Consider the following 15,643-nt stretch of genomic DNA (forward strand, 5'->3'; position numbering starts at 1 on the left):
ATTTTTAAACTGTGAATTTCCGTATAAATATGTGTGTATGTATGTACAACTACTTCATTTATGTTTTTCAATTATTTAAACATTCATTATAAATAGCTAGAGGGTATAAACAATTTAAGTGTTTGTTAAACAAAATTGAATAAATGAAACAACAGTTATTATCTTTTCATCTAACTTTTACTTTCAAAAACCCCCAATTGAAAAATGAAGAAGAAGTAAGAGTGTTAAATTCGACTATGCCGAATATTTAGTAACCACCATAGGGGCATGTGTGGTAAATTTTTTAGGGTTATTTTAATGAGACTCCATATGTGATTATGTGACAGAATTGCTTTTCGTGAAAAAATCTTATATAAAAAGGGATCGTGGAATATTGTCTATAAAGAAGAACGATCATGAAAAGTTTTCGACAAAGAAGTTTTATATAGAGAACAGATAGACAACAGTTTTCTATAGAAAATTGTTCGATGAAAGTTTTTCTAGAAAATTGATCGCGGAAAGTTTTCTCTAAAAAACTGATCGATGAAATTTTTAAACTGATCGTCCGGTTACTGATCTACAAATGATCACAACAAACTAGTCAACGACAGTTTCAATAAAGTTTTTTTTTAAGTTATAAGTGATCGACAAAAGTTTTCTATAGAAAACTGAAGGACAGAAGTTTTCCGTTTATGACTGATCATTGGATTTCTCCATTATAGAAAGAGAAATATATAAAATTAATCGTGACAATTGTTTTTTTTATAGAAAACTAATCGTATGAAACTTTTTATAATAAACTGATCTACAAACATTTTGAATAAGTAGGTATCTATAAAAAAACTTATTGTTAAACAGTTCGATAGAAGTCTTTTATATAAAACTGATCGTGATAATTTTTTCATAGACAAAAGTGATCTTGGGAAACTTTTTATAGAAAATATTTTGTAAAAGGTAAAAATTGTCGTTGAAATTTTTTATAGAAAACTGATGATAGAAAAATGTTCTATAGGATACTCATTAAATCACTGGGAATATTTTAATTGTTAGAAGATTTGTTATGCAAATAAGTAATTAAATTATTATCAACGATTTTTTAATATTATGATAATTAGAAAAGTACAATTTACATTACTTACTGTTTGTTTTTTTTCTTTTTAGATTAATATGCAATATTATGGTAAGTAAATCTTGATATTTTGCTAAATAAAAAAAAATTTTCCAAAATCCAAAAAAAGTCAATATTTGAAAGAACTGTTCAATTCCATCTTATCGCATTTGCAGCCTAATTAACGCTCTAATGACTGTTTAAACAGAAAGACAGACGGACATAGCTAGATTGTCTTAAAATAAGGACACAGGAGATGATAGAGACAGACGGACATCGCTAGATCGTCTTAAAATATAGATTAGATTTTAAACATTTGCTATGCCAAAATAACCTTATCAATAAAAACTTAATCAGTGATTTTTGTCCCTGCCGTTAGTGTTCTATCGTGTTTCTAATAGACGTACAGACATTTGGACAAACAGAGATATAGACGGACATAGCTAGATCTTAAGGTATACATTTGTGCATAGCAGGCTTGGGGGGTAATGACTACATTTTCAATTACAATTACATGTAATTGTAATTGAAGTTTTGCCAATTACAATTATTTTTAATTGTAATTGAAGTTTTGCCAATTACAATTGCTTGTAATTGTAATTGAAGTTTTGCCAATTACAATTACTTGTAATTGTAATTGAAGAAATTCCAATTACAATTACATGTAATTGGAAAAATTTCAATTACAATTACAAGTAATTGTAATTGGTTATTGTTCAATTACACATTGCAAGTAATTGTAATTGACCTTGTAATTAATTACTTTGTGTAATCATTACCCCCATGCCTGGTGCATAGTTCTACGTTCAATATTTCGATCTGTTACAAATGTAATAACAAATTTATTATATAAAATATATAACAAAGAGTTATTTATCGGCACCTGAAACGCAAACGGCCTTAACTAACCAAAAATTCAAAATCGATTTTATTGTTGATTATAATATATTGCATCAAAACAAATGTCCACACAAAAATTGGACTCCTCCGACCAAAATTAGCTATTTATTGACAAAAAACAAAAGGCCCTATCTACAAACACATTTAAATATTAAAGATAAAAAGTCCAATTTATCCATTTTTTTAAACGCCATTGTCAACAATCATAACAACTGATAGGTTTCACTATTAAACAATTTGTTTATTTACTACAATAAAATCGCGTTGATAGAAACGAACTTTTCAATTTCAATAATTTTTTGCTTCTCCTGTAAAATTTTAAAAATGTTAGATAGGATCGTTTGCGTTTTAGGTGACGATATGTATGTATTTAGGTTTGTACCTAATTGTCCAAAAAAAAGGAGCCAAAGGTGGGTCATCGACTTGAATTTTGTATTTTCAAATGCAAAAACCAGCTCTCAACAAATATCTTATTCTTAATAATTCCTTTCTCTTAAATAATCACAGAATTTTGTAAAAATCATTTAAATTTATATAAATTTATTTAATAGCAAATAAAAAAAAATCTAAAATAAACATCAGTCTCTTAAAATTGTAATATAAAATAGATGAATAGTCTCGCACAAAAAAAAAATATACATAATGAATAGCATTGAAATGAAACATTCATCCTTTTCTATTATTCTTTCAACTCATTGAAGCAAAACTAATCATCTAATTGACACAGCGAAGCAGCACCACGATTAATCCAATGCATTTGATTTCTTGTACACGGTAAATCCATGTACATTACAAAGTTCGTCGAGTGGCCAGTAGTGGATAAAATACCACGCCTTTCACTTGTTTTATATACAGGACATTCGTAGATTTGCTTGCCACCACCATCGCCGTCATCATCATCATCGTCTTTCGCCACACAGGACTTTTGTTGACCTTCCATTTTCATTGTGGGCATTAGACAAACAACTGGGATAGTATCGAAAAGTATCTTTGAAAAGGATTCATCGACGGCGTGTATGGTACGATTCCAGCGACAACCTTCAAGGAAAAGGCCCTAAAAGAAATATATAAGAAAGGAATTGCTTTAGGAAATTATTTAAATATTTCTTAGTTTAGGTTTGTTTTAAAAGGAATTTAAATTTTTAGCTAAATATCTTTATTTTTCATTACAATTTCCTTGTTTTAGAAACTTTTACTTTGGCATTTAATCTTACTTTTATTAATTTCGTATCCTCATTATTTTCCAGTTTATCCTTTAATGTTGTTAGCATGTGTGTGTGTGTGTGATAAGAATAGTTGTTTTATTAAGTGTTTTATGTCAAAGTTCAAACTTTCATTTTTAAGTTTACTTTCTTTTTCTCCTCCACTTACCCTTATGTAAGCACCCAATACAGGTGCTTCATCTGCTTCCATTTCATATTTGGTAACTTCAAATTCAATACGCACCATATCGATTTGAAAACGATTCTTTCTCGAATAGTTTTGTAAAACTCCGGTCATAAACGATTGTGTAAAATAGAAACCCGATAGCCAGTAAACAATCGGTTCACCTTTATCTAACCAAGTTTGAAAGAATTCCAATCTAAAATAAATAAAATATAAAAAGTTTTATAAAAAGATAATACAACAAGTAATTGAGTAAATTTAAGCCAACATATAGTAGTATATAGGAGAAATATAGGAGTTAATATCAGCTTTTTAAAAGGTTAGTAACGAAATACCAATAATAAGGTAAGCAGTAGCTTTTGAATCTTTAAGTAAAAAATAAGCTTAAAAAGCTTTTCTGAAATTTCGTCCCGCCTTTATCTATTGTTAGTTTTATGCTTAAAAGATTTTATTAAGCTTTAAGCCAGAGAAACCAAAAAGCTTTTAAAAAATGCTTAAATAAACAAATTTTGCAAGTTATATTGAAACGTCAAATTATTGTCAATTGGAAGCTTTTAAAAGCTATGGTACTTTAGAAAAGCTAAGCTTTTTTTCAAGAGGCTTAAAAAAGCCACCATTTTCGCTTGCTGTAGTGCTTTTGTTATAATCACCACTATCGACACAAATCAAACTTGTTCCTTTTCTTTTCCTTTTGTTAATGTTAATTAATTTTTACACATACTTTTTTTCCTCAAAATTTCCTTTCACATTAAATCTTATTTCTTATTTCTTTTTATCAGAAGGAATTTAAAACATAAACTTTTTTCCACTTTGGATAACTCAACACTTCCGTTAAAAAGCGTAAGATTCTGTTGAATCAAAAAAGTTTTGCAAGAGAAATATTTTCAAAAAAATGTGATAAAAAGTAAAGAGAATAAAAAAGGAAAATCATGCAACATCCTGGATATGATTTCTCAATGCATGTATGTTTGTATGATTTCTTCTTTCCAGCACTTTATCATATTTAATGTTTGATGTACTTGAGACAGCATTTTAAAGACGGTTAAGTATAAGTATAAAAAAGTTGAAAAAAGTGTAACACAATATTGAGATAATAGGCAGAGAATAGCAGGGAAGGAGTTAAAGAAACATGTACAACTGAACTAAACCTGAAGTATAACTGAACTAGAAGTAAACTATAACTGAATTAGAACTGAACTAGTATTGAAATATAGCTTAACTAGAACTGAACTAGAACTGAACTAGAACTGAACTAGAACTGAACTGGAACTGACTAGAACTGAACTAGAACTGAACTAGAACTGAACTAGAACTGAACTAGAACTGAGCTAGAACTGAGCTAGAACTGAAGCTAGAACTGAACTAGAACTGAACTAGAACTGAACTAGAACTGAACTAGAACTGAAACTAGAACTGACTAGAACTGAACTAAGAACTGAACTAGAACTGAACTAGAACTGAACTAGAACTGAACTAGAACTAGAACTAGAACTGAACTAGAACTGAACTAGAACTGAACTAGAACTGAACTAGAACTGAACTAGAACTGAACTAGAACTGACTAGAACTGAACTAGAACTGAACTAGAACTGAACTAGAACTGAACTAGAACTGAACTAGAACTGAACTAGAACTGAACTAGAACTGAACTAGAACTGAACTAGAACTGAACTAGAAACTGAACTAGAACTGAACTAGAACTGAACTAGAACTGAACTAGAACTGAACTAGAACTGAACTAGAACTGAACTAGAACTGAACTAGAACTGAACTAGAACTGAACTAGAACTGAACTAGAACTGAACTAGAACTGAACTAGAACTGAACTAGAACTGAAACTAGAACTGAACTAGAACTGAACTAGAACTGAACTAGAACTGAACTAGAACTGAACTAGAACTGAACTAGAACTGAACTAGAACTGAACTAGAACTGAACTAGAACTGAACTAGAACTGAACTAGAACTGAACTAGAAACTGAACTAGAACTGAACTAGAACTGAACTAGAACTGAACTAGAACTGAACTAGAACTGAACTAGAACTGAACTAGAACTGAACTAGAACTGAACTAGAACTGAACTAGAACTGAACTAGAACTGAACTAGAACTGAACTAGAAACTGAACTAGAACTGAACTAGAACTGAACTAGAACTGAACTAGAACTGAACTAGAACTGACTAGACTGAACTAGAACTGAACTAGAACTGAACTAGAACTGAACTAGAACTGAACTAGAACTGAACTAGAACTGAACTAGAACTGAACTAGAACTGAACTAGAACTGAACTAGAACTGACTAGAACTGAACTAGAACTGACTAGAACTGAACTAGAACTGAACTAGAACTGAACTAGAACTGAACTAGAACTGAACTAGAACTGAACTAGAACTGAACTAGAACTGAACTAAACTGAACTAGAACTGAACTAGAACTAAAACTGAACTAGAACTGAACTAGAACTGAACTAGAACTGAACTAGAACTGAACTAGAACTGAACTAGAACTGAACTAGAACTGACTAGAACTGAACTAGAACTGAACTAGAACTGAACTAGAACTGAACTAGAACTGAACTAGAACTGAACTAGAACTGAACTAGAACTGAACTAGAACTGAACTAGAACTGAACTAGAACTGAACTAGAACTGAACTAGAACTGAACTAGAACTGAACTAGAACTGAACTAGAACTGAACTAGAACTGAACTAGAACTGAACTAGAACTGAACTAGAACTGAACTAGAACTGAACTAGAACTGAACTAGAACTGAACTAGAACTGAAACTAGAACTGAACTAGAAACTGAACTAGAACTGAACTAGAACTGAACTAGAACTGAACTAGAACTGAACTAGAACTGAACTAGAACTGAACTAGAACTGAACTAGAACTGAACTAGAACTGAACTAGAACTGAACTAGAACTGAACTAGAACTGAACTAGAACTGAACTAGAACTGAACTAGAACTGAACTAGAACTGAACTAGAACTGAACTAGAACTAACTAGAACTGAACTAGAACTGAACTAGAACTGAACTAGAACTGAACTAGAACTGAACTAGAACTGAACTAGAACTGAACTAGAACTGAACTAGAACTGAACTAGAACTGAACTAGAAACTGAACGAGAACTGAACTAGAACTGAACTAGAACTGAACTAGAACTGAACTAGAACTAGAACTGAACTAGAACTGAACTAGAACTGAACTAGAACTGAACTAGAACTGAACTAGAACTGAACTAGAACTGAACTAGAACTGAACTAGAACTGAACTAGAACTGAACTAGAACTGAACTAGAACTGAACTAGAATTGAACCAGAACTGAACTAGAGATGAGTCGCGGGCATGTATTCTGTTCCGTAATTACTTGCCTCGCAACAAAATCAGTAACATAACTGCCCAGTGGTTTAAGCGATGGATAACTCTTCTTCAGCCAGTCGTCGGGAAGTTGCCTATAACCATTGAACGGTGAGTTCTTTCCAATTCTGGAATCATGGCAATTTGTCCCTGGATAGCTTTCTGGACATTGATTAAACTTTTACGGATATAATCCAATAAACGATTAAATCTGAAACGGAAAGAATAATATGAAAACTTTAAAATATTTTTTTTTTTTGGGTTTTTATTCAAATAAATTTATACTAAAGTAAAGTTCTCATCAATTCGGTTTACCTTATTAACTCCTGCCTCAACACCGTATTCATGGAATTAGTATAGACTACAGGGAATTTTTCCGTAACCTCTACCAGATCAAAGGCATTCGGTAGGCGCGCTAATATGTCTTTGCATATCTGAAAAGCTGGATCTATCTTGGCACCATCTGCCCCCGCACCACTTGATTTGACAGACGCCATTAAGTCGGTTTGTGTTTTCAAAACACCTTGTATTAGCTTTGCAAAAAGATAACCAACAGTCAAACATATTTTTAGATTTTACATAAATTTCTAAATTTGTTTTTTCTGTTTGTGTCATGTTGTCACTTGTTAAAATTAACAAAAACCAAAAAAGAATAAATTCTTACACTATTTGTTTCCTTGTTATTACGATTTATATCGGCATTTTCATGTAAACCATAGACTTCAGGATGAGGACTTAAAGGAAATTCTGCTATGTAATCCGAAGCATTGACACGTGTTGGATTCAAAGGTACTCGATATGTGCCAGATTGTGATAAAGCATAACTAAAGTAGAAAGAAGTGGAATATATACATATGAGTGTTATAGGTGAATGTGGATATGTGAAAAAAAGTATAAGAATAATGTAAAATCTTAAAAGAAATGATAAATATAAAATATACTATACGAATGGGTAGAAATATATTTAAATTTATAGAAAAGCCAAAAAACATAAATAGTGAGGAGGAATAGGGTATATTAGTTGTGTTTTGTTGCTATCAATGAGTGTTAACGCTTAAAGTTAGCAACAAAACGAACATTACCTGACTTGGCATCACTCCACAGAAGAAATCTGCTAAATCTTGAAATTATTTACAATTTCTTGAAAAGGTTTTTTTATTTGGTAATTTTCTTTGATTTAAATTTTATTTTAAAATATTTTTTTATTGTTTGACATAAACACATTAATATTTGTATTTTTATTTTTGAATTGGTAGCACTTTTATCAACGTTAAAATTAACTTGTATAATTTTACACGTTAACTCCTAACGTTTATAAATTTTAAATTTATATGAAATTGCCTTTGAACGTTAGCAACAAAACACAACTATTGTAAAGACACAAATACATATGCCCTATTGCGGAAAATAGAGGGTAAATTTAATTTTCAAAATTCTAAAGTTTTTCAATAATATTACAGGAGTCTCATCTATTATTAATGATTATTTGATCAGAATTAGGACTTGTATTTCATTTCAAATTGATTCTAAGTTTAAAATCTAAATGATGGATTTTTTTATTTAAAAGTATTGTCGTCAAGTACTTTTTAAAAAGTATATTAATTTGTGTTGCTGAAACATGAATAGAGCTGATGATGACGAAGGAAAAAACTATTTTCCTTTTTTATTTCACATTTTACATTAAAGGTCATGAAACGTAAAAGAAACAATGATATGACAGTTTTATTTTCTTCTGGCTTCAAGAAAATATATTTGTGTTCATGTATAGATTTTTGTTTATTTTCAATGGTTAAAGAAATAAACATGAAAATCAGGGAAGTAGCCTAAAAGCAAATTCAAATGAAGAATTTCAAGGGCTTCATTCTACAACCAGGTTTTATACTAAAAATAAGTTATATTTCCAGTTCAGTTCTAGTTCACTTATAGTTCAGTTCTAGTTCAGTTCTAGTTCAGTTCTAGTTCAGTTCTAGTTCAGTTCTAGTTCAGTTCTAGTTCAGTTCTAGTTCAGTTCTAGTTCAGTTCTAGTTCAGTTCTAGTTCAGTTCTAGTTCAGTTCTAGTTCAGTTCTAGTTCAGTTCTCTAGTTCAGTTCTAGTTCAGTTCTAGTTCAGTTCTATTAGTTAGTCAGTTCTAGTTCAGTTCTGTCAGTTCTAGTTCAGTTCTAGTTCAGTTCTAGTCAGTTCTAGTTCAGTTCTAGTTCAGTTCTAGTTCAGTTCTAGTTCAGTTCTAGTTCAGTTCTAGTTCAGTTCTAGTTCAGTTCGTCAGTTCTAGTTCAGTTCTAGTTCAAGTTCTAGTTCAGTTCTAGTTCAGTTCTAGTTCAGTTCTAGTTCAGTTCTAGTTCAGTTCTAGTTCAGTTCTAGTTCAAGTTCTAGTTCAGTTCTAGTTCAGTCTAGTTCAGTTCTAGTTCAGTTCTAGTTCAGTTCTAGTTCAGTTCTAGTTCAGTTCTAGTTCAGTTCTAGTTTCAGTTCTAGTTCAGTTCTAGTTCAGTTCTAGTTCAGTTCTAGTTCAGTTCTAGTTCAGTTCTAGTTCAGTTCTAGTTAGTTCTAGTTCAGTTCTAGTTCAGTTCTAGTTTCAGTTCTAGTTCAGTTCTAGTTCAGTTCTAGTTCAGTTTCTAGTTCAGTTCTAGTTCATTCTAGTCAGTTCTAGTTCAGTTCTAGTTCAGTTCTAGTTCATTTCTAGTTCAGTTCTAGTTCAGTTCTAGTTCAGTTCTAGTTCAGTTCTAGTTCAGTTCAGTAGTTCTAGTTCAGTTCTAGTTCAGTTCTAGTTCAGTTCTAGTTCAGTTCTAGTTCGTTCTAGTTCAGTTCTAGTTCAGTTTCTAGTTCAGTTCAGTTCTAGTTCAGTTCTAGTTCAGTTCTAGTTCAGTTCTAGTTCCGTTTAGTGTCAGTTCTAGTTCAGTTCTAGTTCAGTTCTAGTTCAGTTCTAGTTCAGTTCTAGTTCAGTTCTAGTTCAGTTCTAGTTCAGTTCTAGTTCAGTTCTAGTTCAGTTCTAGTTCAGTTCTAGTTCAGTTTCAGTTCTAGTTCAGTTCTAGTTCAGTTCTAGTTCAGTTCTAGTTCAGTTCTAGTTCAGTTCTAGTTCAGTTCTAGTTCAGTTCTAGTTCAGTTCTAGTTCAGTTCTAGTTCAGTTCTAGTTCAGTTCTAGTTCAGTTCTAGTTCAGTTCTAGTTCAGTTCTAGTTCAGTTCTAGTTCAGTTCTAGTTCAGTTCTAGTTCAGTTCTAGTTCAGTTCTAGTTCAGTTCTAGTTCAGTTCTAGTTCAGTTCTAGTTCAGTTCTAGTTTAGTTCTAGTTCAGTTCTAGTTCAGTTCAGTTCTAGTTCAGTTCTAGTTCAGTTCTAGTTCAGTTCTAGTTCAGTTCTAGTTCAGTTCTAGTTCAGTTCTAGTTCAGTTCTAGTTCAGTTCTAGTTCAGTTCTAGTTCAGTTCTAGTTCAGTTCTAGTTCAGTTCTAGTTCAGTTCTAGTTCAGTTCTAGTTCAGTTCTAGTTCAGTTCTAGTTCAGTTCTAGTTCAGTTCTAGTTCAGTTCTAGTTCAGTTCTAGTTCAGTTCTAGTTCAGTTCTAGTTCAGTTCTAGTTCAGTTCTAGTTCAGTTCTAGTTCAGTTCTAGTTCAGTTCTAGTTCAGTTCTAGTTCAGTTCTAGTTCAGTTCTAGTTCAGTTCTAGTTCAGTTCTAGTTCAGTTCTAGTTCAGTTCTAGTTCAGTTCTAGTTCAGTTCTAGTTCAGTTCTAGTTCAGTTCTAGTTCAGTTCTAGTTCAGTTCTAGTTCAGTTCTAGTTCAGTTCTAGTTCAGTTCTAGTTCAGTTCTAGTTCAGTTCTAGTTCAGTTCTAGTTCAGTTCTAGTTCAGTTCTAGTTCAGTTCTAGTTCAGTTCTAGTTCAGTTCTAGTTCAGTTCTAGTTCAGTTCTAGTTCAGTTCGAGTTCAGTTCGAGTTCAGTTCTAGTTTTTATTTCATTACAAAATCCCCCCTTTCTCTGAAATCCACCGCCTCTGGCCCTCTTAACCATGTGCCACCATATTACTACCTCAGTATCTAATAGTTGTTAACATTTCTTGTTAAATTTCCTTTTATGTTTTGTGGCAATTTTTACAACATCTACGAAAAACAACTACAATATAAAACACAAATAGATACTTACTTGTCAACCTCAATAGTACTGGGATTATAGATCATGTTCAATAATGACAAGATTAAACGACGATCCTTGTCATCTGTAACACGACCACCATAGTTACATTCGCCCGTAAGATAGACATGTCCACGAAATGGTATGCTATTACTTTGAGCTATAAACATCTTAAGCTGCAGCAATGAAATTCTGAAATGTTGTAACGAATTGAGAAGATGGAAAATGGAAAAAAAGGTCAAACAAATTAAATGAAATTGAAAATGAAAAGGAGAATAAAAACATCAACCGAAAATGAAATGTAAAATAAATTCCACCACAACAAGAGGAAATAAATACAAAATGAAATATTTATGAAATACAAAAATAAAAAAGGCAAAAACTTTAAAAATATATACATAAGCTATTAAAAATACACATACTCCTACCCACTCCCTCCCATTTAACATACCACATTTAGCAGCATGACAAATATTGTGACACCGCATACATACATACTTAATAGATATGTATGTACGAGTAACCACAACAACATTTAACTTACTTTAAATCCGCTTCACTAAACTCATATGGTATATTCCAACCCAATGGTCCGAATTCGCGACGTTCCTGCACCACTGCATGAAAGAATACCAATGCAAACACACCACGTAACCAACATTTATTGGCCGTCTCCGTATATACAAATGCATTTGTAAAGAATTTATCACGCACTAATGGATCTGAATTAAATGATCTCTGCATGTTAGCCTTTAGACCTTTGGGCGGTTCATTGGTCATTTTAACGGAATTCTGTAGCACTGACACTGGAAACACTGAACTCGGATAGGAAGTACACCAGAGACGATAATCAGCATGTGCGGATTCGGCTAGAGAGGAATCATTGCATATGCGCTCCAGCTCACCCATCCAACTGACAGCTACATGACAATTTTGCAAAACTACCCAATGACCGTAGCGACAGGCCTCGATTATCATTTTCTCAGCACGTGGTCCTTGTCCTTGACCCAAGGAAATGGTTTTGGTTCTGTAAAGAGTGATGTTTTGAAAAAGTTTTTAATAAAATTATTGTTTAAAATTTTTGTTAATAGATGTAATTTTTAATTGACCTTTTGTTGACCTACAAATTATCATTCAAAATCTAATTATATTAAATTTAAACTTGCACTAAAAACCAGCTTTTTTTGCGGATAGCAGCTTTTGTACAAAAATCAAGCTTTCAACCTAAAAACCAGTTTTTTTTTACTAAAAACCTGTTTTTGTACTAAAATCCAGTTTTTGTACAAAAATCATGCTTTCAAACTAAAAACCAGTTTTACACGAAAAACCCGTTTTTACACTAAAAACCAGCTTTTATACTAATAATCTGTTTTTATACTAAAAACCAGTTTTTATACTAAAAACCAGTTTTTATACTAAAAACCCGTTTTTATACTAAAACCAGTTTTTATACTGAAAACCAGTTTTTATACTAAAATCCTGTTTTTATGCTAAATACCAGTTTTTATACTAAAAACTAGTTTTATACTAAATACTATAACTATACTAAAAACCAGTTTTTATAGTAAAAACCAGGTTTTATACTAAAAACTATTTATTATACTAAAAACCAGTTTTTATACTAAAAACCAGTTTTTATACTAAAAACCAGTTTTTATAATAAAAACTAGTTTTATACTAAAAACCAGTTTTTAAACTAAAAACCAGTTTTTATACTAAAAACCAGTTTTATACTAAAATCCTGTTTTTATGCTAAATACCAGTTTTTATACTTAAAATCCGCTTTTTATAATAAAATTCGTTTTGTATACTTAAAACCCAGTTTTTCTACAACAAAAGTTCAATAAGATTTTTTGTCTCGCACATTAAGTGACAAAGTCAAGTATTGTTATTTATTTTATGAAGTCTGCGCGAAGAAAAATATTATTCTATTAAACAAAAGTATTTAGAAAAAAAAAAAACCATTTATTTTTAGCAATATTTATTTAATGAAAACTGTATTTAGATTAGTTTTTCATACGAACCCACGTCCGTCCATCCATCCATCTGCCATGTTCAATAAATACGCCATTTATTATTTAGAAAGTTTACGATGCTTACACATACAAACATTTTCATTAATTTAAATTAATTGTTGACTTTCTAATAATTACAATAAAGATGTAATGCGGTCATGAATAAATATTTATATTAATCCATTTTATTCGAAGACGCTTTTTGTAGCCATTTGCAATTAGAATGTTGTTTTTTTTTTTTTTTTTGTTTGACGTCAAATCTAAATTTTAAGATTAGGGCCAATGCGAAAGCAATTAAGCACACTCACTTCAATGAGTTATTGTAATGGGAAAATATAAAGCAAGAGGCTTTTAGATAAGTATGATTTAAATGGAATTATTAAGAATTTAATTTTGAATTTAAATTATAGTATAAAATGGGGAACAATTTTAAGGTTTGGAAATCAAAAAATTTCTTCAAGTGTATCTTAACAAAAAGTAAAAAATCTGCAATTACTTGAACATGCCAGCCTAATTTAATCAATTGATAAAGGTAACCAACCAAAGGACAACACAGACACATACAGCGAAACCCTTGAAACATGACTTTAAAATGTTAAAGTTTCTTTAAGGGATATGAGAGACTCTCACCTCTCTACATATTCCTTAACTCATATGTATGTTTGGTATTTTTTTTTATAATTTCATTAATTGACTTACTTGTCGTACATATTACGCTGTTTGGCATACATGAAAAGACTGGCCATTGGATCAGAGCCTGGGGACAGCAAGAATACTAAAGGTATTTTTGGCGAACTATCAGCAAATGAAGCATTCAAATCAAAAGGAGGCGGCTCAACAAATGAACGATCCATGTTACGTGTAATGAAATTCTGTAGAAAAAAAGTTGCAAAAACAAAAAGAATACCATGAGAACAGGAACATGAAAATACAATTAAAAAGTATAAAAATAAAAACAAAGAAAAAGAAAAACACAAACAAACATTATAAAGTTTTATAATTAATTACATTATAAAAGAGAAATAAAAGGAAATTTGAGTTTTTTCATTAAAAAAAAATTTTTTTCATTTGCTGAAAATTTTGATTTATTTTAATTACATAAAAGAATTTGCATATGTAACGTATGATTAATATTATTTATCTGTTTCCAGAAATAAAATCAAAAAATAATCATACGTCATGTTGTCTTTCCTGTTAATGTTATTTGATGTACTCAGCAAAATTATTGTAGAAAGTTAATTACATGGAAATGATTATTTAAGATTCACTTTTAAAATTAATTATTTATTTTCTTTTAAACAAACTTCTATTAAGTTAACATCAGACACGTGCTTTAAATTTCAATTCTATGTTATAATAAATATCAAAATTAAGTAAAATCTTTCCTTTTCTTTCCATACTTTATTATTTATACCCAAATAATATCAATAAATAACATATGTAATCAAATAATAAACTGTTTAAAGCAACACAAAATACTCTATTACTATACAAAAAAGAAAAATCAGCAAAAAAAACACCATAATACAAGCAAAGAGTATATGAAAAAAAAAAACTTACTCTAACCGCTGGTACAACTTTATCCGGTCTTAAGCATTTCAATAGTATCAAACCCAACATCTCATCAATATGATCATATGGTGGCGGATATTCAGCTTCTTCCGGTGATGACAAATCACAAAATTTCTTCCATGCCTCAATGTCTTCTTCAAACTTTTTATAAAAGTTTGCTAAACTATTGTATGTTAAGAAAAGAGGCGTATGAAAGAAAACAACATTGTTGGCATTATTTGGCATAAATTCAAAAATATTTCTTTTATTCTATTCATATGTGAGGTTGGTTTAGCTCTTTTTTAAAGAAAAATCCACACATTAATGTGAAAGCTATTTATGAATATATACTACTAAAGAGTTAGTATTATTATTATTATTATCTCCTCAAAGAAGTTTGTCGATAAAAAAGAGGAGAAAATGATTTTCTTTGGCTAATTTTATATAAATATATATGTATGTGGTTATGTATTCTATTTACATAATTTTATGGATTTATTTGCGTGTCATGTACGACCAAGAATTATATATTTTTTTATAATAATTATTTCCGTTTAAGGGTTAAAAGGCTTAGCTTTATTGTAAGCAAATACAAATAAAATAGATATTTTGTATTCAAAAGGTGGGGATAGGTTCATGGAATTTGTTATTCTGTTTGTAACACTTCGAAATATTGGTTGTAGAATAGGTTATAGAACTAACTAACTAACTAACTAACTAACTAACTAACTAACTAACTAACTAACTAACTAACTAACTACTACTAACTAACTAACTAACTAACTACTAACTAACTAACTAACTACTAACTAACTAACTACTAACTAACTAACTAACTAACTAACTAACTAACTAACTAACTAACTAACTAACTAACTAACTACTACTAACTAACTAACTAACTAACTACTAACTAACTAACTAACTACTAACTAACTAACTACTAACTAACTAACTAACTAACTAACTAACTAACTAACTAACTAACTAACTAACTAACTAACTAACTAACTAACTAACTAACTAACTAACTAACTAACTAACTAACTAACTAACTAACTAACTAACTAACTAACTAACTAACTACTAACTAACTAACTAACTAACTAACTAACTAACTAACTAACTAACTAACTAACTAACTAACTAACTAACTAACTAACTAACTAACTAACTAACTAACTAACTAACTAACTAACTAACTACTAACTAACTAACTAACTACTAACTACTA

At 30.5% G+C, this 15,643-nt stretch overlaps 1 protein-coding gene across 1 annotated transcript in view; it reads right to left on the reverse strand.

The window, feature by feature from the left end:
* Window positions 1–2,569: 2,569 nt before the first annotated feature.
* LOC119600917 (dynein heavy chain 3, axonemal) overlaps window positions 2,570–15,643 on the reverse strand; it is a 61,941-nt gene continuing 48,867 nt past the window's right edge. Inside the window, 10 exon segments of the mRNA XM_037951507.1 lie at window positions 2,570–3,041; window positions 3,359–3,569; window positions 6,752–6,830; window positions 6,833–6,948; window positions 7,053–7,270; window positions 7,402–7,561; window positions 10,856–11,035; window positions 11,388–11,870; window positions 13,558–13,730; window positions 14,419–14,593. Of these exon segments, the coding sequence (XP_037807435.1) occupies window positions 2,694–3,041; window positions 3,359–3,569; window positions 6,752–6,830; window positions 6,833–6,948; window positions 7,053–7,270; window positions 7,402–7,561; window positions 10,856–11,035; window positions 11,388–11,870; window positions 13,558–13,730; window positions 14,419–14,593 (2,143 nt within the window). The 3' untranslated portion in view covers window positions 2,570–2,693.

The sequence above is a fragment of the Lucilia sericata genome, unplaced genomic scaffold (assembly GCF_015586225.1).
Source record: "Lucilia sericata isolate MDLA Ls3-8-SP2 unplaced genomic scaffold, ASM1558622v1 Contig000127F_arrow, whole genome shotgun sequence".
NCBI lineage: Eukaryota > Metazoa > Arthropoda > Insecta > Diptera > Calliphoridae > Lucilia > Lucilia sericata.